Source organism: Fringilla coelebs (genome assembly GCF_963513975.1).
Source record: "Fringilla coelebs genome assembly, chromosome: 20".
Classification (NCBI taxonomy): domain Eukaryota; kingdom Metazoa; phylum Chordata; class Aves; order Passeriformes; family Fringillidae; genus Fringilla; species Fringilla coelebs.
The window spans coordinates 7,243,409-7,264,917 of NC_140046.1; the positions used below are offsets into that span (position 1 = coordinate 7,243,409).

At 40.1% G+C, this 21,509-nt stretch overlaps 1 protein-coding gene across 1 annotated transcript in view; it reads left to right on the forward strand.

Annotated features, from left to right (window-relative positions):
* Nucleotides 1–21,509, forward strand: part of RABEP1 (rabaptin, RAB GTPase binding effector protein 1) — a 46,846-nt gene that overhangs the window by 9,260 nt on the left and 16,077 nt on the right. Inside the window, exons 2-8 of the mRNA XM_084219327.1 lie at nucleotides 8,704–8,832; nucleotides 10,701–10,904; nucleotides 12,106–12,266; nucleotides 17,548–17,661; nucleotides 18,961–19,096; nucleotides 19,851–20,029; nucleotides 20,949–21,074. Of these exons, the coding sequence (XP_084075453.1) occupies nucleotides 8,704–8,832; nucleotides 10,701–10,904; nucleotides 12,106–12,266; nucleotides 17,548–17,661; nucleotides 18,961–19,096; nucleotides 19,851–20,029; nucleotides 20,949–21,074 (1,049 nt within the window). The remainder of the gene's footprint in view (nucleotides 1–8,703; nucleotides 8,833–10,700; nucleotides 10,905–12,105; nucleotides 12,267–17,547; nucleotides 17,662–18,960; nucleotides 19,097–19,850; nucleotides 20,030–20,948; nucleotides 21,075–21,509) is intronic.

A 21,509-nucleotide genomic window follows, 5' to 3' on the forward strand; every position in this document is an offset into this window, starting at 1 on the left:
TAGTGCTGTCTGGTAGCTGTGCATGAGGAAGTGAGTTTCCATGCTCTTGTGATTATTTCAGCTTTTGAAAATGTCCATAAAGATGCCAATTTGCTTTAAATGGCAGTGTCCTCATACCTGGAGCAATGGTAAATTGCAAAAGCCATTGCCTATATAAATTTCACAAACATTGGCTTCATTCTGGTTTCTTCCACATCCCCTTCTTGGTTGAGGTATATTCCACTTTTGTTACCTGCCTTTGAATTTTTAAGTGTGTTATGTTATCATTAATTTGTTCTTTCTGCTCAGAAATTGGGAAGCAGAGTACCTGGGGTGGTCTGTAGCCTGAATGCTCTCAAAGCTGCACCTCAATTCTTGGCCCCGTGACAAACAGCAAGACAGCACAAGATCTCAGACTAGTGGTGTCTGGGGGAATTTTGGAATTAATGTAATGGTTTTCTTTTATATATTAACTTACTTCATCAAAGAGAACAATGCAGTAGGGTTGTTTTGTGTTGTTTTGTTGGTTGTTTTTTCCTGAGAGTTGAGTCATACTTTTCCCATTTTTCTGCCTGAAGAGGACAGCCTTTAATAAATCTGTAGGCGAAGTGATAAACATATAATAAGGTGTCACAGGGATTTTTTTCCTCCCACTGCAAATGAGTCAGCAATTAAATTATCTTGAAAGAAAATCAGTCTGTTGTCTGGGTTTAGCAAATGTTTACATTTTAAGAGAACAGTTATATTAGTGGTGCTCAGAGTGCAAATTGTGTAGGGGGTCTCCTGTAAAATGAAATACATATCAGAATCTCCCCCCTAAATGGCTCTCAATCTGAAATATTATTATTTCACCAGAACAGCAGATTTCCTGCTGGTTTACTAAAAGAGACAATATCCTTAACTTAAATTTTCTTTTACTGGGAAGAAACACTGAAAACCTCACTGTCAAGTGGAATTGCCACGTGTAATCCAGTTCTGGATATTCTGGTTATATCATACAAATGAAGAGACGTGGTAGTGTGGAAAAACTTGGCAGAAATATTCCTGTGTAAATACGAAGGCTCATTCATATTTTCAGTCTTGCTTTGGTCAGGAAGATTTATGTGACTTGACGTTTTTGGGGACTTGTTTTCAAATGCTGTGGAAAGGAATAGGTGGCTGTGCTGGAGGTCTGGTTCCATGCTGGAGGAGCCTCTGTGCCTGCTTTAACACCCTCTGTTGGTGTTTATCTTGCAGGTAATGAGGAGGGACTGGCTGGTGAAATGAAAGGGGCAGGGACGTGTATGAAGCGTTTGACAGCTGCATTGTCTGAGCTCAGATGTGTGAAATGCTGGAAGAGCTTTGCTGTGCCTGCAGGGTGTGGAGATCTACCTAGGCTGGCTAGGGTGGCAGCGGTGTAATCCAGGATTCTCCCCCCTCTTGGAGAAATGTGCCCAATTCCTGGGGACTTCACCTTGCCCAGTTCTGTGCTGCCATCACCCTGCTCTTGTTTGCTCAAAGCAGTGACTGGTCTGAGTAAATGCCCACAGCCTGTAGAGCAAATAACCCTCTTCATAAATCCAAGGAGACACTGAGCAGTTTTGGTTTGGTTTTTTTTGTTTGTTTGTTTTGTTCTGTTTTTCCCAATTGATCCTCCTGAAAAGAGCAGATATAAAAAAGAAAAATTGCTAAAGCAAGGGGGACAAGATGCAAGCACTTATGGAGCAGGGGAAATGCTGGTGATTGTGATGTGATTGGTAACTCTGTTCTCTCCATTTTGTGTCACTGTAGATGAATTCAAAGTTCACCAGACTGTAGCTTGCTGTTGACTTATGAAATACTCTGATAGGCATTCAAGCTTAGCAGCACTGTGTTTCTGAGGAGATTCGCTGGTTGTAGCAGCAGGATACAGCCAAAATCCTTTCCATAGGATTCCATTAATGGTGTTATCTGGTTGACTTTTCCAACTCTGTGATTCATCCAATGCTGCCCTATTTAAATTATTCAAAGAACTGATAAAGCACAGAGTGTGGTTGATTTTCTTGGGAAAAAAATGGTAACCAACAGTGTTTTCCTGAAATTTCTTGACAAATTGTTCTCCTCACCAAAACATCAGTGGCAGAGATGAAATAGAGTGAAAACTAATGATGGTAAGACTTCTTGTGCATTAAGTTGGGACTGCTGTGGAGATGACTGTGTGCACAGAACTGAGAGTTCTGATGGCAGCCTAGTTAAAAGGAAAGAAGCAGCTGCTTTGGTGAGCAGAGATGTACAAAAAGCCAGGCTATAATGATGGAGGTAGGGGACTGTCCTTGGGAAGAAATAATGCTTTTGGTAAATGAAAACAAACTGATGGTGAAAAATTCATGCTCACTTTTGTCAACATGGACATCCATGTTTAAGTGCATTCCCCTGATACTTGATGTGGGTGAGCAGTGTTCCATTGCAGTCCAATGTAAATAATGGTTAACTAAGCATAAATTTAAAACTGGACTTAAGTTAACCTGGGGTCAGAATGACTAAGTGTATAGAAGAGCATTGCTTGTCACATGAAGTGCGTTTACCAAATTGGAAGTCAGGTGTGATTTTTCCTTTACTGAGTGAAATGAAGTGTCATGAGATGGAGATCTGGACCCCAGGAAGCAGCTGCCTGCTTCTGTGTTCAGGAAAGAAGATGAAGGAGGCAATAACAAAGCAAGGAAGTAGTTAACACATTGTGAGTGCTGTGAAAAGGGAGAAAAAATAGGAAGTGGAAAAAAAATGGGGAAGGAGAAACTGTGTGTTGGCCTTCTTTTCCTTGTAGTTGTGCTTGAAGATCTTTGCTGTGCTGTTGGGGAAAATCACTTAGTTGTTACTGCATATGGCTGTTTATGTCTGCAGGTTTAGTTAAGCCATTTAAAGGACCTTTGTTTTCTCTCCCCCTTTTGGTTGTTCTCTTCTTGTGGTTGCCTCATGGAAGTGTCCAAGGCCAGGTTGGACAGGGCTTGGAACAACCTCATCTAATGGCAGGTGTCCCTGCACAAGCCAGGGGTTTGTAGTGAGATGATCTTTAAGGCCCCTTCCAGCCCAAACCATTCTGTGATTCTTGATTGTATTATAGTAGAGAATCTTCCCATTTATACAAACATCTAAATTTCTTCATATTTTAATTACTTTAGTTATGGCTTTTCATTTTTTCTCTAAGACCCTTAATGTAGGATGTCACACAGTGTTTAGCATTAAAAAGAAAAATAGAGTAGGAATAGGCACTACTGAGATTACAGGCTATAGTGGAAAGATGTTTGTCATCAGCTTCAATTAAAAATAACATTACTTTCAAACTTTAATAATATATTGGAAATCCACTTGATGTTAATAGAGTATTTATTATATGTTTAGATACTGGTAACATACAGTGCTTGGCTGAATATTTTTCATCTTGCACTTGCTGATTTTACTGTAATAAATATAAAGCTTCTGTAACAGATATGATGCAGCAAGGCTCTCATCTGCATGGTGATACCTGCTTTTGTCAGCAGCACCAAGTTTTTATGGATTTGGCCTTAAATTGTTACTGGATTGTTTGCCTGTGAATGTTTAGTCAATAGAGAACAAATTGTGGATGTCAAATAACCTTCAGCTGCACAATCAGCCAGAAATGGCTGGATGAATGCAGCAGTGTCTGAAAGCTGCACTGCCTGAAATGGGGAACTGCCTGAGCTCCTTCTGCAGAGCAGCTCAGTGCTGGGAGCAGGTGCTGTGCCAGGGCAGGGCTGTGGGGCAGAACCTCCTGCTTTCCCCTTTCTGGGGTTCAGTTCTCCTCACCACACACAGTTTAACACTCTGAAAGGGGAGCTGTGACAGTCAGAGCCGTTTGGTGCCACTCTGAAACAGAAGGTGGTAAGTGAGAAGTCAGAGGTCATTCTCTGCCCTCAAATAAAACAAGGAAAGTGTGTGACCAGTGAGCTTGAGCCATTTGGCCCAGTAAATAAAGTTGATATTTGCAAGGGCAAGTTTGAGAAAAGCAAGTAATTCTTTTTTTCCTGTTTTTTTTTTTCTTTCTCTCCAGTTTGATCTGCTGCTGTTGGGTATCTGTGTGTAAGGGCAAATGTTTATTGAAAATAAAACAACCCCATTTCCTAAGTCAGGAATTGCTTCTGTTTAACATGCTTATTCAAAGAACTATAGTCTGTTCCTTTGCTTCTGAGTGCCTCATGCAAACAGCTGGGGTTTATTGGGGGTTTATGTGGTTTAAATTGGGGTTTATTGTAAGAGTCGGGGGGGGGGGGGGGGGCTTGGTTGTTCTTTTTTCATCAAATCCTGTTTGAGTAAAATAAAGAAAAGCTTTTAGCAGTCTGTATGAACGGTCTGGTGGCAGACTTAGATTAAAAGTTTATGTAGTAGCATAATTGTGTCTCCAGTATGATGTCAGGATAGATGAAAATTAGTGCTCATAGAAAATAGTAGAAACTCATACTCATGGAAATAGGTATTTTTTCATAGTTCTGTCTCAAGCAATCATGACAGCAAAAGAATGGTAGAAAATGACAGAAACTATATGGGGTTTTTTGTATCCAAAAAGTTGGTTGTACATGTAGGGTTTTTTCTGCTCTGTTTTCATATTACAGCTGTGTTGGACTGAACTCTTGATGCCATGTTTGACTCTTTAAATATCAAGCAGAAAGCTTTATGGCATTAATTTTATAAATAGACCTGGTACTCAAAAATAGTCTTATTGATAATCAGCTTTGTCTGTCTTAGTTCTGGAATGGTCGCTGCATGTTTTGTAACTGGAAACTGTCATATATAAAATTTAACTCTTTTTGGAGCTGATCTGTGGAACAGCTTATAATTAACTAGTTAATAAGAAATGTATATTTTCCCTATGTTTTCCTAGAATTGGAACTTTGCTTTGCAGTGGGTTAAGAGGAAGCTGTATCTTTTTTCACCAGAGTTTCTCTTCATGTATTGCAGCAGTTTTATGGTTCTCCTGTAAATCAATGAGTCTGCTATGAAATGGATTTTGCTGCCCTTCTTTTGAATTCTTCTCCCTGGTTAAGGCATATGATGACATTCACTGTGCTTTGCTGTAATGTCATTGCTCCACAGGAGATGGGGATCCCTGTGTCTGACCTGGAGTGTCTCTGCAAAATCTGTGTTGCCAGCTAGAAATAAAACTAGTGATTTAATTGGCATCTATAACTGTCATCTGTAGTCTTTTTAGCCTCATAATCTGTGAAAAAACCGCTATTTTAAATTGTTGGCCAAAAGGATTTCTTGTTGGCATTTTAATTTAAAGTTTTCTCAATGCTACTTCCAAAGTTAAGAAATGGATAGGATTTTGGGGGGTTTCTTTAGGGTTTTTGTTTATTTCTTGTTGCCTTAGGGCCCTAAATAGGGAATTATGTTTTCTGTGAGGAAATACAGAGCGTTCCGTGCCGGTGCCGCGAGTGCCCCCGGCTCGGGTTGCAGGCGGGCGCGGCTCCAGCAGCGCTGCCCATCCCGGCTGTGTTTGCTCTGCCCCATCCGTGGTTAAACACTGATAACCGGCCCTGGCAGCGCTGCTGCAAATGCATGGCTTGCTCTGGGGCTGCCTTCAAGTTCATAGCAAGTTTTCCTTTTCAGCTCTGTTATGGGCCTGGGGTGAGTTGGACCTAAATTTAGAGCACAAATTAAGTGATAAATGACAAAGGCCTAATTGGAAATCTATGGATGAGCCCATTTCCTGCCATTGACTCCAGTGGACTTTAATCTGTGCCATGGAGCCCGAGGGTACCTGTGCCTGGCAGTCTGGGCTTGGGATCACACTTGCATTTTGGGAAGTGTCTATATGGCTTTTGTACAAATTGTATCTCTGAAGAAGAAAAGAATTTCTTTGTAAACTTAATCACTTAGCAGAAAGGTGGTAGTTGTTAGGGTGTCTCAGAAAATAAACTTTATTTCACTTTTACTTCTAATGCAGGTGCATTTGAGGGGGTTGATGCTGACGTATAAAGCCTGTTGTCCTCAAGTTTGTGCCTTGTCTCACTGCAGTGGGGATGTGCCGAGGTCTGTCCTGAGCTGTGTATGTAGCACAGGTGGTAAAGCCGCTTTATACTTAGTATAGAATGGAAAGAACAATGTTACTGCACAGTTGCAGTGATGGATGACCTGCAGTTGAGATCTTAAACTGCTTGTTATTTTGAATGCCTGCAGCTGGCCCTGACAGCTGCCAGAGCTCAGTTGTGGAGGGGGTTGATTATTTAGTTATTTATTTATTACTTTTTAGACATAACTGCCATGCTGCAGAGAAGGGGGGAATACTGTAAAAATGTAAATATTTAAATTTCATTTCCTTCTTGGTTGACTCTGCCCTCCCTCTTTCTGTTTGGACAGGAGGATTTCAAAAGGATGAGTCTGTTGTTTCCCCAGCTGAAAGCACTTGAACATTCTGCTCTTGGGGTGTCCTCTTCCCCTTCCAACCTTAGCAGAAGCAACTCACACCTTCAGAAGAAGTACAGCTTGGTTGCTTTGCACTTTCTGATGGGAGCAGCAGCACAGCTGCTGCTGTCTCTCTGCTGAAGGAAGATGGAAAGGGAATTAAGTAAACAAGGAATGCTCGAGTCGTCTTTGAGGGCAGGAGAGTTGAGTCTACAGTTGATTTAACTTTCAGAATTACTAACTGTAGAATGAAACAGTTTATTTGTGTGGTCTTCAAAAGAGCCTGTGCAAGGTGAATGATGCCCAGATTCCTCCTTGTTCAGTTGGAATGTGTGCTTGAGGCTGCAGGGTGGTACCTGTGGGTGCAGAGCTGCCTGGCTGGCCCTGGCACACAGCTCCCTTAGGCTCTAGTGCCTCCAGGAGTTTCCCTTGAGGAGCTGAAGCTGAACTCAAGCCCAGCTCCTCAGGCCCAGCACAGCTGGTGGTGGGGTGTGGAGCAGGAGGTGCCCCAGTGGCTGCAGGCTCTGCGCAGGACTGTGGGGAGTGGAAACACAAGCAAACCCTTTCCGTTTGCAAGACTTCAGCAAGAGATCAAAGGCAACCCTTTAACCTTGGGAAGTGTTTTTCCTACCCAGACCTGGTTCCACATGTGCTGTTTCATCCCTGGTTTTGATCCAGACACTCTCTGAACTCACTTGAAGCTTTTCTCTCAGTGTCTTTGCTGCAGATTCCTTTCATTTTCTGGAGAACACTCCTGTGCAGTTGGCTTTGAACTATCCACATAAGAATCTATCACATAAGGAACTAACCCCCCTCTCTGCTGGCCAGAAAAACCTATGTGTTTGTATTTAAGGTGATAAAAAAACAAAATTAGGATTTTTTTTAAAAAGTGGCATTAAAATTTTGTCAGTTTTTCATCTGTATCTCTCTTCTATTTAGTACAGAGCTGAAGAGATTAGGTGCTGTATTTTGTAACACCATAAGCTCTTATAACCAGCAATTACTAAAACATACCTGTGCTCTTAGAAGGTCCTTTTGTTTGTGTCTGCTCTTACTCTACGTCATCTGGTACCAAAAATAACTGACCCCATCTCAGTGGCATTGCCCATCCAGTGCTTTACCACTGCAAGCTGTAGAACTGACTCCAGCTGTTTATGAGTCTGAATGTTTGATGTTGAAGTTGTGTAGCCTTTGGAATGTTTTCACTACTTGAACGTGGTGGGAAGTGTTGGATGGGATACACAAACACCTCTGATGGATCAATATTTTGTGTATCTAGTCTGTGCTATATAGAGGCTGTAACTGAAGTGATTCACTTTGCACAGCAGAGTTGGAACATGCCCACAAAATGCTTTTGCAGAACACACAGAGACTCATATAGAAGAACATTTTTTTCCCCAGTGCATTGCAGCAGGGAGATGTGTTTTGTTCTGACTCATCAGTCTCTTCTTTCTAGTTCATATTTGAATTCTGAGGTGTGCAAGTTGAAACTACCAACTAGAGCAGAACTTGAGGTGCAAAGAAGTTGATATTGCACATGCACATAGGTTGGTGGTTGTAGGGGGTCTTTATAGCATCATAAAATGGTATCATATGGTTTTTTTTCAATAATAATCATGTTATAACAATCTTTGTAAACTTCCTACTCTTCCTTCTTTCGTTGTACCACACAATGAAGGGCTGATGTGGTAAATTCTGGAAAACAAAGTGATGTATGTGCCCCCTTGAGGATTTTTACCTGCTGGAAATGAGGAGAGTTTGATCTTACAATAAATTAATTCTCTGTAGGTTGTGGTCATCTTCTGGCAAACTTCTCCAGATGTAATCTGGTTCATCCTTTGGTTAACATGCAGAACTGAAAACTGGATTGATGATGGCACCTAACTTTTAGCTCACAGGGTTTCCTTCCTGTGCTCTGCCCTTTCATAGCTGTTAACTAAGCTGCTGTCACTTTGGTTTTTTTGACCTCAGCCTCTGAGCACTTGGTGCTTTATTGCTCAGCCCTCACACACTTCCCAGGGGAAAAAACCATCACCAGAATTATTTCTATTTCTTCCTTCATTGTATACCAAATTGTGGCTTTCTTTGGAAGATTGTCTTCTGCAGAACTCCCTGCCACATTGTCTCTAGTTTCCTAGAGATGTTTAATTAGAATTTGATGTTACAGTCTTAAGAAAAGCTACCTTCCTTAGTTCCTTACAGGACTGGCTAGTTTTCCTCATTATCGTGGGGCAGAGCTGATGAGTAAAGATATTTTAAAAAGAGTAAGCTCCAAACCTCAGCCTTGCAGAATGGGATGTCTGGGTAACTGTTAGTGATGTACCTTATCTTCTGCTTTATTTTTAGATGCTCTTCTGCAACGGGTAGCAGAATTGGAAAAGGTCAATGCAGAATTTCTGCGCACAAAGCAGCAACTTGAGCAAGAATTTAATCAAAAGAGAGCAAAATTTAAGGAGTTATACCTGGCTAAGGAAGGTAAGTTCTTAGTTCTCTGAATTATTCTATAATTTATTGAACTTCATCTTCAAATAATCCCTGTACAAAGCATAGTCTTTTAGACAGTTATAATAAGAATGTAAGAGATTCAATAGGTGACTATTGAGCATTCTAGAATGAAGTTTGGAATTAAAGTTTTGCCTCATGGAAAGTAGCAAAAGTAACTTGATGTCCATGCAGAAATACCACTAGTGAGTTTTAATACTAATTTCCTGAATTCAGGGTGTGCTCTCTGAGCAGGACTGATTTATTAAATGGGAAGACATAGCCTGGATGCTGTGCTGTTTCTACTCTGTGGCCTTTCTTTTATGTCACATTTATTTGTCTTAAATTTCCATCTGAGGTAGGCTGTAAGCAGCAAACGTTATAAAAGTTTTAATACCAGCCAAGGGCATCTATTTCAATAACACAATTTATAGGAAAATTTAAATCATATGAGCTCAAATATCTGATGAAGGATCAGAGAGTAGAGATAGCTGTTCTGAGAGCCAGATTGATTTATCTAATTCTGATGATTTTCCTGTCTTTAACATATGAAAGCAGAGCCAAAACATAATGCATTAAGACTGCAGCTGCTGTATAAGCTTATGAGAGCAGAAATACAACAGGCATAATGAAGATTGGATCATACACCAAGCCTATTTACTTGTGTTTCTAAGGCTGGATGAAAGGAAATTTAAGATACAAGACATTAGTGATGAGATCAGTAATAATGCTCCCATTTTGGTACAGTCAAAAAATACAAAATAAATTGTGATAGGGGAAGAAAAAACACCCCAACTTTCACAGCTACTGAAGTGAAAGGACACCAAAGGAGAATATACAAGCAATTACTTTGCTTTTTTTTACCCTCCCCAAAGGTTTTTCCTCCTCCCTCTACTAAATGTTCATTGGGGCTGTTGGGACCCATCTTTAATACTGTCATTTGAAAACTAAGAATATTAATCAACGGAGTCTTGGGTTTTTTACACAAGGATTAATGTCCTTTTAAGTATTTGATTAGCTCTGGGTTCTATATTCTCTGTCAGGGTGAGAGCACCAGGATTGATTCAGCTTTTTGGCCCTGAGGGAAATACATGGATATAGCTTGGTGCTGGCTGTGTGCTGGCCAGATGTTTCTGCTAAAAGTGATTGCCATTGAAGCAGACTATGTGGGCATAAAACACATATTTTGTGTTAGTGCTTTTGGAATTAATTGTGTAATGTATGTCTTCCAGAGCTGTCTATTTCAGATTAGCTGAGAACTCAGGAGGGTAATATGAAGTTAGTTTAATTTTTGTTTATAGTTGCAACAATTAGAGAATGTCTGTTCCATTGAATGTATCCCTTTTCTTTGTAGAAGCTCAGTTTTACCAAAGTCTTTGGTAAAAAGCAAATTAGGCTGCATATTTTTCTTGTGTGGGCTCTCTAAAGTGTCACAGAGTGTTTCTGTTTAAGAAATATGAAGTGTTCCATCCAAATTGAGAACCAAGTTGGTCCCAGAAATGGGGGGAAAACTGTTTTCCAGTCTGTTCATGCCTTTTCCAGATTCATTACCAGAATTAGTTAAATAATAAGAACTGATAAAAAGCACAGTTCACTTTCATCAGGGATATTGATCCTAGTTATATCTAGTTTCTGCTCTGTGTCTGCATCCATAAGATGCTCCTTTAATAAAAGGCAAGGGCAAGCAAAGTCAAGAAAAAGCATTCCCTGCAGAGACCTGCCAACATTTGTTCAGTCGTTACAGGTAGATGTTTTAATACCAGCGCTTCCTTCGCTCCCTTCTGTTCTTTGCCATAGCAACTGGGGCTAAACTTCAGGTTGAACTCATTAATGCAGCTAAATGTATCCAATCCTCCTTTCAGAGGACCTGAAAAGACAGAATGCAGTGCTGCAGGCAGCCCAGGATGACCTGGGCCAGCTGCGGACCCAGCTGATGGAGGCCCACGCTGAGATGGAGAACATCAAGGCCATAGCCACGGTGTCAGAGACCACCAAGCAGGAGGCCATCGATGAGGTCAAGAGGCAGTGGCAAGAAGAAGTGGCTTCCCTCCAGGCCATCATGAAAGGTAACAACCTGGCAAGCTGCTGAGATCAGCCACTCTGATTCTTCAGGGATTTGTGACTGCTCTCCCTCGGAGTATGGATAATTGTTATGGCTTGGAAAGCTGCAGAAGGGCTGGATGAAGTGTAGTTCCCTAGGTTGTGAAAAGGAGCTTGATGGGTTTTTTATTGTCAGCTTGAGGACAGAATTTAGAATTCATGGCCATGGGAACCTCATGTATATGCAAAGCTGTTTTGAGGGACTATGAATGTGATACTTTATCCTTCCACAAAGATAAGTATGATGCCTGTAATTTGACAAGTCTGCAAACAGCTTTAAGCTGCCAGCATGATTCTCTTTTTTCCTTCTGTGTGAACACAGTTCTGCTCTCACACAGTCAAGTGTCCCTCCAGTACTCACATGGGCCTTCCCCCAGGGTATTGACTGCACATGCTGCTCTCTCAGTCCTGGGTGGTTTTTTTTTAATAGTTCTGATCTATTCCTTGTTATATTTGCACATTGCACAGCTGTTGACATTTGTGAGACAAAGGAAATGAACACAAGGATGTGAACTGCGAACAGACTATTGCCACAAATGTCTGTTTTCTTAAAGGTTCACAGACAGGATCACACTATCCTGAGCCTAGAGCCTGTCAGCTGTGGGCAGTTTTTCCATCACCTCATTGTGCTTTTCACCCAGCACAGACAAACCTTCATGTATATTGAGTACACAAATGTCTGTTTATTTATGATCTACACAGATACATGAGCCTAGATTAAGGCTCAGCTGTGCCAGCTGCTGTCCCTGTGTAAACAGGCAGCTCCTGAGCTGAGATGGGTGGTGTGAATAGTGGGGAAATGGAAGCTATGTGAGAAGTTTGAATTTCTTTACATTTTGGAGTACCTTTTTAAGGTTCTAGTCATTTGATTGGATGATGTACTTGTGTGCTGCTAAGTAGGATATTAGTCATGTACATTACCTTGAAATTAGGAATTGCACAGTTTTTGCAGATTGTTTCTCTCTGTTCTGTTGATGGTACTAATTGAAATTTAGTTTCAGTTCTTTTACTTATGTATTTGGGTTTTGGGGCAGGAGTCTGAAGGAAGGGAGAGTTGTCCTAGTTTTGATTAATTATAGTAAATCATTGAGTGGTTGGAGATGGAGTTCCTAAAGCCCTATTCTTTAACTTACATTGAAAATAAGTTTTGAAAATGCTGTTTTCTAGAGACTGTCCGTGACTATGAGCTGCAGTATCACCACAGGATGGAGCAGGAGCGAGCTCAGTGGAGCCAGTACCGAGAGAACATGGAGCGGGAAATTGCAGAGCTGAGGAGGAGACTGTCTGAAGGCCAGGAGGAGGAAAACCTAGAAAATGAAATGAAAAAGGTACATTGCAGTGGAGTTCCTCAGTTTCTGTTTGAGGATAGGCCCGTGGGGTCAGGCATGGCTTCATTCCTATGGCTGCTGTAATTCCTCAGCAGTCCACACAGCCTGGTGCTGCCAGCTGCCAGCCTTTGTTCATGGAAGTCATCATGACCTAATCCATTTAAAGCCTTAAAAGCTTTGTTCCTAATTATGTGCATTCAGTGAGAGAATTGCACCTGAGAAGATGGTAAAGTTTAGCCTTCAGCTTGTAAAAACAGGCAGCCTTGTCAAGGCACTTGTCATGATGTCAAATGAGCTCAAGTAAAACCACCTTTAGATTTTTCTGGATTGATTGCAATTTTATAAAGCTTTCTTTACCCTTCTTTACTTTTACTTCTTTTTCCAGCTCTTAAAAACTTAAAGTGTCCATTAAAACCTCAGAATATCTGTCTTTCCTCTTTCTCTGAAATAAGCCATGTTTGTGCATCACAGGTTTGCTGCCTCCCTAAGAAGTGCAGAACCTTCCTTCACAATGCAACAGGCTCTAGATGATGAAAAATAATTGCTCTGGAGTATGGACAGATATTGTTGTAGTTTTTCAAAGATCTGAAACCAAGAAAGGTTCATAGAAGTAGATTGAGGTGCCTTGTCTTGAGTTTTTTAATGTGTTTCAGACAGGAAGGAAATTGAACCTGTCATAATAGATCAGTGCTTTATAAAAATCTTTGTGTATGTTATTATAATAACATGCATTTTCATGAATTTCTCATCTCAGCAGGCTTACCTTAGTCTTCAAGGTGTTTTAACACAAATTTAAAATAGTGACTGAAATTCAATAAAGTAGGTTAACATCTGGTAATCTGCCACACCACTGCATGTCCCTGTTCCTGCTTGCTATCTGCAGAAGATATGCAGTGGGGAATACCACAAACATTCCACATGAGAAACATTTTAGCTATTTTTACTGTGTTGTAGCAAGCAATCAGTGTTAGTGTTGCAAAATGGTATTCTTTTTCTGAGATTTAGGAAGAGGTTCTCGACTATTGCTAGTTGTAGTTGCGTTGTTGCTGTGGGACTGCTCTTCATGGAGCCCTGATTTCAAAGGTAAGAGTCAGGGTAGAGCCTGTTCTAATCCCACTGCAATTGTAAGACATTTACTGTTTTTAAGAAAAGGTTTTAGTCTTATTAAGGACAAAAAGACTTTGGTTGAAGCTGAATGGAGGTTTAAAACTGGACCAGTGAGTCTTGTAGGAGCAACCCAGAAGATGCAGAGTTCACAGTGTGAACTGCACTCCCAACTACCTGCCAATAAGCACTTCCAGAGAACTATCTCTCTCAACTGATTCATATTTTTAATCTGAAATTACTGATTGTGTAAGTTGAAGTTGCAAGCTGCTGACATGACAGCACAGCTCGCCTAAGCTCAGTGGCTTTAGCAGACAAGTTTAGCATAGCAGATAAATTGCATTTTCAACTATAGTTCTTTAAAAGGAAATTAAGTATCCCTAAAGGAAAAGGTAGCAGTTTATTAATCTCTGGTAATAGGAGTTTGGAAAGCTTTCTAGGCCTGTAAAGCAGAGGAACATGTACCTTATGTAATAGGAGGGGGAGGGGGAAATCTGGTTTTCAGAGTGCAGCTTGAAATAATTGCTTAAACTGCTTTGCATGAGGTTTTAATCTTCTTTGTTATTATTAAACCTGTGAGGTTTTTCCTCAAGGAGACTAAGAATTAGATCAAAATTAGGAAAAGGACAATTTTATTCAATTTTACCTAAAAACAAACAAGCAAATCCCAAGCCCATAAAAAGGTTTGCTTGGGCAGCAAAATAATGAATATTCAGTAGCCAGTGTGAAAAGAGGAACTTTCTTGATCACTTGGGATGTGTTATTTGAAGACTTGTGATCAATTCCTCATGCAAAATGGCATTTGCAACCAGCAATGCTTATACTCCATCTCTGTATGTTCTTTGTCAGAAAGAGCTTGTCTGGTGGAACATATGCTCTTGTCTGTTTTGCTTGTGCATGTAAATACATTTCAGGTTGCAAATTGCTAATTTCTGGAGAGAATTTGTCTGTTCTGTGATTTTGTATCATAAAGCAATGATTTCTAAGAAAACCTTGCAACTTTGTCATCTTAATCTCCCTTCCCAGCTCAAAAAAGGTGGATACCTTGACCTGATGATTACCATGCTCACCTAGTGATTAATCTTTCAGAAAATTTGGCAGTAATTTATAAAAATCTGTTTTCCTGTTGGGTTGTAGTACCAGATAGGTCTGGGGTTTTTGTTTTCACAGCAGCTAAAAGCAATCTAGCACAGCAGCATGTACTTCCCTGCTGGGGAATGACTGAGCTGACTCTGGACAATGTGTGGGGGATGAGTTGTGCCCAAACTTTGGCCACTGGCAAAATATGACTTGGCTTTTTTTTTTTTTTTAAGTCAGACCTAATTTTCTGTTCAGGAAGGGTTCTGTTTTGCTGTTGGAGCTGTGCTGAATATAAATACTCTTCTTAGCACAGTTGTGTCAAACTCTGAGTAACAGAAGTCTGCAGAGCAGGTATTTTGTGTACAGAGAGAGCATCAAAGTACAAGGAATTGTGCTTCTGTTAGGAATTGTGCTTATTAGTCAGAAGAGGGGAAATTGGAAAGGAAGAGTAATCAGATTTCTGTGACAGAGTTGACCATAAAATCTGATCTACAATAAGCTATTTTTGTTGGTAATGGTGGAGAACAGTGGGATAAATTTAGAGGAGTTTTCAATGGTTTAGTCCTGCTTTAAAGAAAAATCTTCAAATTGTGTCTGTGTGTTTTCCACTTGTCTCATTTTTAAGGAACAAGCTCAGGTGTGATGTTACCTGGGATTTCTCCAGTCAGATGTTTGTTCCTCTGAAAATGACTTGAACTCATTTTTAGCATTATCTCTCCATGGAGTCATTTTCCTGCTGTGGTCTGCAGGTGCCTCAGTGTGTTCTGCAGCCCCTGTGCTGGGGGAAGCAGGTTTGGCTGGGGCAGAAGTGGTTTGGGTGCTTGGTTTTTGTTAAGGAATGAGTAAAGATGAGCTGATCGCATGTAAAACTGTGGCTGTTCACAGCCAGGTTAAGTTTAATAAAAAGCTAAAAGGAAATAAACATTTTAAGAATCACACCTCTGGAAGAGTCTGAATAACACCTCTTAGCACAGGAAATTTGGTGCTGTGGCACCTCTTACCACATGTGACAGTATCTTTAAGTAGCATTTCTCAACACAACAGATATTCTTCTTTTATCAAAAGGTTGAATGGAGCTTTAACCTTGATTTTGGAGTCTCAGTAATTCTGCTTTATGTCCAAGAGCAGACCCAGGGCCCAGCACTCCTTTTGTTAGCAGAGAGAGGCTGTTGGGAATGTTTAGCTCAAGATCACACTGACCTTTAATAGGGATCCTTACAATATGTTGCAACCACAGTGTCAAGCTTCAGCTCTGTTTACCAAGCAGTAAAAGCTGGAGTAATTTTTCTGTATGTGAAATGTGATACAGTTTTGTCTTTCCAGTTGTTCACAGTCTGGTTTTGCTTTCAGAGAACTTTCTGACTGTTTCTCTGAATTGCTTGGTTCCAACACAGGCACATTTGTTGCTCTGTATTCTGTGGTGAGCCATGTGAAACCAGGCTGGCAGTGAAATATTGCTGCAGTTATCCTGAATAATTAGAAAAGAATGTTCAATTCATTCTATTAAATGAATAGAACTGATATGATAAATGAAATAGAAAGCAATGCCTGAAGTGGAACTCCTGCTCCCATTTGTTTGAAAAATGTGACTGTTGAGTTGCTGGCTGCAAACACCAGGGTCTGGGTGTGTATGACAGTCACATGTCCCTGGTATTGAGTTCACTGCCAAGTGCCATCCCTTGCTTTCCTCACAGCTTTTATTGGTACTCCAGCAGTGACAAATGTAGCAGAAATAAATGAAATGTAAAGACATTTAATTTAGTGCTGTGTTCAGAATTTTCTTTAAAGCTTTAAAATTGTAGTGCTTATATAATTGACAGGTATTGCAATAACATTTTATTTTGTCTATTCATTTTAAGTTAGAAAACTTCAGTGGTTAAAAATATTTTCTATTTCTGTTCCTGAAAGTCTTGCTCAGAGTAGAGTTGTCAATAAGCTCACCAGAAACTGAAAGTCAAATGAGAAACCTCTAAAACCTGCATTCTAGTCTAGTTTCAAAACCAGACATGAGTGTTACCCTTTACTGTCTGTCTTTGCTGATGAGGTTCTGAAAGGTGCCATCCTTTGAAACTCCAGCTTTGGGGGACAGCTCCCTGCCCTCCCTCCCCTGCTGAGTTCTTCCAGGAGAAGGCAGAGAACAGCTGAGCTTTCTGAGCCTGATGCACAAAGCCAGCCCAAATGAGAATGCTGGAATTCTCTGTGCCTTGGAGAGTTTTACTGCAGCCGGTATTTGAGTGTTCTGCTGGCTCCTGGGGAGTCTGTGGGAGCTGCTCCTTTCACTTGGAGAGTCTGGAGTGCATCCCTGAAGGAAAGGCAGAGCATTTAAGAAATGGGGATGTCAGGGCCACACGTTAATGTGCAATTCTGGATTTGAACCCTGAATGCTATTTCTCATCTTAATTCTTGCTATTTTTACCTGGTTTTCCTTTTTTTTTTCCCCTTCCTTGGAACAGTCCTCTAATTCTGCTGCTCTTTGATCTTCTCAAAACTGCTTTTTGAAAGAAACCATGGGATAAATTGTCTATTTATAGTTTGAAATATTCAGTACAGTAACACCAAAACCTGATGCTGCGTCAGTAGTAATGTAAAGTTGAAAAATTATCTTCTAAAAGAGAACTGAGCTCCATTGGGCATTACTGTGCAGCTCCATTTGCTTTTAACTTTTTGAGTAAGTAACTGCATAAGCAGTACCTCATCATGCACTTCTTTTGGGTTTTTTCATATGTGCTATGTGGCAGCAGGTTATGGGACAGTTAGGCCTTTAATAAAGTACACATTGTTTGAAATGCTTAATCCATAGATTTTCTCCCAGACAACAAGAGGGATAAAATTGCTAACATTCTCTTTTAAAACAGATACTTGTGGTTTAACCCATACACAGATTAAAATTTAGTTGCTTTCTGTGAATGGAGTAATATCAGCCCATTGTCTCATAGATGGCTGCTGAACTAAATAAATAGCAGTAAAATGACCATTGAAAGTGGAAATTTAGTCAGCTTTTTTTTGTTGATGTAGAGATTTTCTCCAAATGTCTCCAGTAATGGGAACTGTTGTGAAAATTCTGATGGTGCATTGCAATTTATTGTCTGAACTTCAGGCTCAGGAAGATGCTGAGAAGCTGCGCTCAGTTGTCATGCCCATGGAGAAAGAGATTGCAGCCCTAAAGGAGAAACTGGCAGAAGCTGAAGAAAAAATAAAAGCAGCATCAGAGGTGAGGTGAAGCTCAACTGGGTCCTGATTTATATCTTGCAGCATGCTAGTTTGATGCAGACATGTCAAATTTTATTAGATATAAAAAGGTGTATTGGAAAATTCTTCATGCCCTTCTTGTCTCCTGGAGCTCAAATATCATGTTTGGCTTAAATATACTTTTGCATCTTTTTGTTTTGAGAGTTGCACTGTATGTGTGTGTGTGATCTGGGTTTAGAATAAATTGCACAGCTCCAGGTCTACTAATAATAGAAAAAGCTCTAAAAAAAATATCTGCTTTTCACTTCTCCAGCCACCTGGCCTCTGGGTTATTGGCACACTTGGAGCCACGAAGTCAGACTTTCCCATTTGAAAGGCTTAAAGGGCAGCAGATGGAAGGTTTGGTGTCCTAGGGAGGGAAAGCTGTCCCCACCATCAGTGGCAGTCACAGCCCAAGGCTGTCCTGAGCCCTGGCCTGGCGTCGGCGCGTCCCGTGCTGTGCTGAGGAGGATGAACAGCAGCTCTCTGCAGCCACTTAGGAATTGCCTGAAGGCTTTGGTTTTCTCTAAGATAAAACCTCCTCTGATTTCTGACTCAGCAAACTGTAAAACTGAATAGTGCCATAAAGAAATCTTTCAATTTGTTCCTTGTTCCAAGATGGAATCCATTTCTCCAGGCATCCTGTCTGACAGATGTTTATATAACCCTGTCTTAAAAGGTTCTGACTGGAGATTCTGCAGGACACTTATTTCACTTCTTTGTTAGCTCTGATATTTAAAAAAATCCCAAAAAAACACCAAAACAAGAGGAAGAAAATCCAAATCTATTTCTTGATACAGTTGCTTTTTTTGTTGATGGATTTTCTCTCTTCTTAGGCTTACTTCAAGCTTGCCTCATAGTCTTTTTTTTCTGACTACGATGTTTTTGATTACTCTGTTTTGAACTGATGAGTTCTTGGCTTATCAGCATTTATCAGCTATTTAGATCCTGGCTATCAGCACTGATTACTTCACTGTCTGCTTTCCTGAGGTATTTCCCTTTTTACCATCTGTGTTCAGTGCTGCTGCTGCTCTGATCCAGCTGCTATAACTGTGATACACTGATGGGTTTGACTTAAAATTTTAATGAGTAACTCATTCACAAGTAAATAAATACAAGCACAGCTTACACACTGGTAGTTGAATATTTGGGATTTCTGCAAATAAACTGGTCCTTCAGCTCATGTACATTACCTGAACAGGCAGCACTATAACTTGTAACAAGAAGGAAATCTCTGAGAGTGTTCCCCAACTGAGCTGGTTATTTCCTTCTTTTTATTCAGGTTAAAGAACTGAATCATTATTTAGAAGCTGAGAAGTCATGTAGGACAGACTTGGAGATGTATGTGGCTGTTCTCAACACACAAAAATCAGTCCTCCAAGAAGATGCAGAGAAGTTGAGGAAGGAGCTGCATGAAGGTACCCACTTAACAATAGTCCTTTGACTCTCTTCCACTGAGGATGCAAAACCCAGTGGAACTGTGAATTCTTTTATCATTTCTTACTTGAACTCAATGAAAAGAAATTGGGAGAGGGAAGTAAAACTTTTAAATGTGAAAGCCCATAAAATGTTTGCAGAAGAATTGAATGTGGAATTCCCTTATGCCAGAAAACCAGCAGAGTCATTCATTCCCTCAAGGCTTGTTGTTGAATATTTGCTAAGTTTTTAAAGCATTACAAGCTTCATTCTTGCTGAAGTGATTTTAGGTGTGTATTGTATTTGTGCATAATTATGAGCATTATTTCCATAATGTATAGACCTGGCTCCCTGAGCTGTGGCAGTGCTGAGTGTGGAAATGTCCCTGTAGGGCACCACAGCCCAGGGTCACTGCAGAGGAGTGGAAACCAGGACCTGCTGCTGAAGTAATTAGGGATGTAGAAGACAGCACTTAAAAAACCCCAAATCTGTTAGAATTCATGAATGAAGTTCAGGCTTTAGTCTTCTACCTGGGAAATCTTGAATTGTCAGTAATATATCCCTAATCACAAGCCAGGTTTGGAAATTAAGAAAATGGTGTTTGAAATAAGACATTATTAACCTAAATAGTTGTTGAACAAAGCCTGACTGTTCTTGATTAGACCAATAATTACTTTTATTCCTGAAAATGCTTCTCTTTGGAAAAGATATTTAAATGCTTGTGGTTCAGAAGAATTTTTTTCTCTGCTTGCATAGTTTGTCATCTCCTAGAGCAAGAGAGGCAGCAGCACAACCAGCTGAAACACACATGGCAGAAAGCCAATGACCAGTTCCTGGAGTCCCAGAGGCTGCTGATGAGGGACATGCAGAGGATGGAAATTGTGCTCACCTCAGAGCAGCTCCGGCAGGTGGAAGAGCTGAAAAAAAAGGATCAGGTTACCTGCTGCTTTCCTCTTCTTGCTTTTATTTATTTTTGTGTAATACTGTAGGTTTACTGTGGTGTAACAGACATGGAAATCACATGTTGGGTGCAAGTGTGGTAATAGCTCCAAAAATGAGAACTGGCAGTTTGAACTGAAATCTCCCCTTTGAATGACAGCTGGCAGTTATAACAGACCCAATTTGGACAAGTGCTGTATATAGGAACTCTAATGTTGCCAATAGTTAAATGAAAATGTAAGAATCCCCAGAAATTAATCTTGGAGGAAGAAATAGTCATCTGTGATGCAAAATGTCTGGGTTAAGGATGTCAGCAAGTTTCACTTCTTTCTAGGTTTTTTTCAGCCTTCCAGTACATAGCCTAGGCATAAATTAAGACTTTCATTTTAAATTAACTTACACAAGTGATTGTACATACTTATGACTTAGTGAGCTATTAGGGTTTTTCTTGATTTCTTAAATTCCATCATTTAGTGATCAAGGCACTTCCTGTTTCACTTATTTTTTTAAATGTTCATGCCTGTGTAATGGCTGTTAATGGGTCTTTTAGGGGTGCAGATATGTTATATATTTATAGTCTATACAATGGCCAATGTGCCAGCTAGTTTTGTTACTTGCTAATCTTTGTAATTAGAATTTTAAACTAGGTAATATGCTTTTTGAATAAAATCATTCTGGACATGAATCAACCACTAAACATGCAAAGTTCTCACTTCAGTCAGTTTGGGTGCCTTGTGAAATGAACACTGTATTTATTAAAAGAATATTTATGTGAAAACCACTGGGTTTTAACCAAAATAATCCTTTTCAGTGTCTTCTTTGTAGCTTAGTTTGTCATGAAAGCTGATGTCATGACTATTATGGTGAAATTGAATCCCATTTTCTGTGTGTGCTCTGTTGACCACTGATTTTTAGGAAGAAGATGATCAGCAAAGGCTTAGCAAGAGAAAGGAAGAGAAGCAAAAAGATTCAGATGATGAAACAAAGGCTTCCTGCTCTCTGGCCCCTGAAGAAACCCTTACCCAGCTCTCTAATGAAGAGGTAAAACAATCAAATCTTTCACTTGTGCTTGAGCATTCCTCAGGGTGTTCACTGCAAATACAAATGCAAAGTTACAGCCCTCTATTCTCTGTGGCTTCTAATCTTATTAGGCAATAAAAAATTCTCAGAGTTGCAGTTGAATCTATAAATCCTAATTAAGATTGGAAGACAATAGTGCACCATCCTGAGAGGTGCCATTAAAAATGGTAATTTACATTTTGCATTCTGGAGGTTAACTGCTGGTAGGTTCTCCTGGGATTTCTAAGCACGTTCTAACACACCTAAATATTCAGGATTAAGCCAATTATATCTGAACATTCAGCAAGAGTCTTGTAGCTACTTTGCTAACCAAATTGTTGAATTCTGTGCTTATCATTTCTTAGGGTCCATTTTGGTTTTGTGAGTCAAATGAAGGAAAAATTAATAAAAACCCAA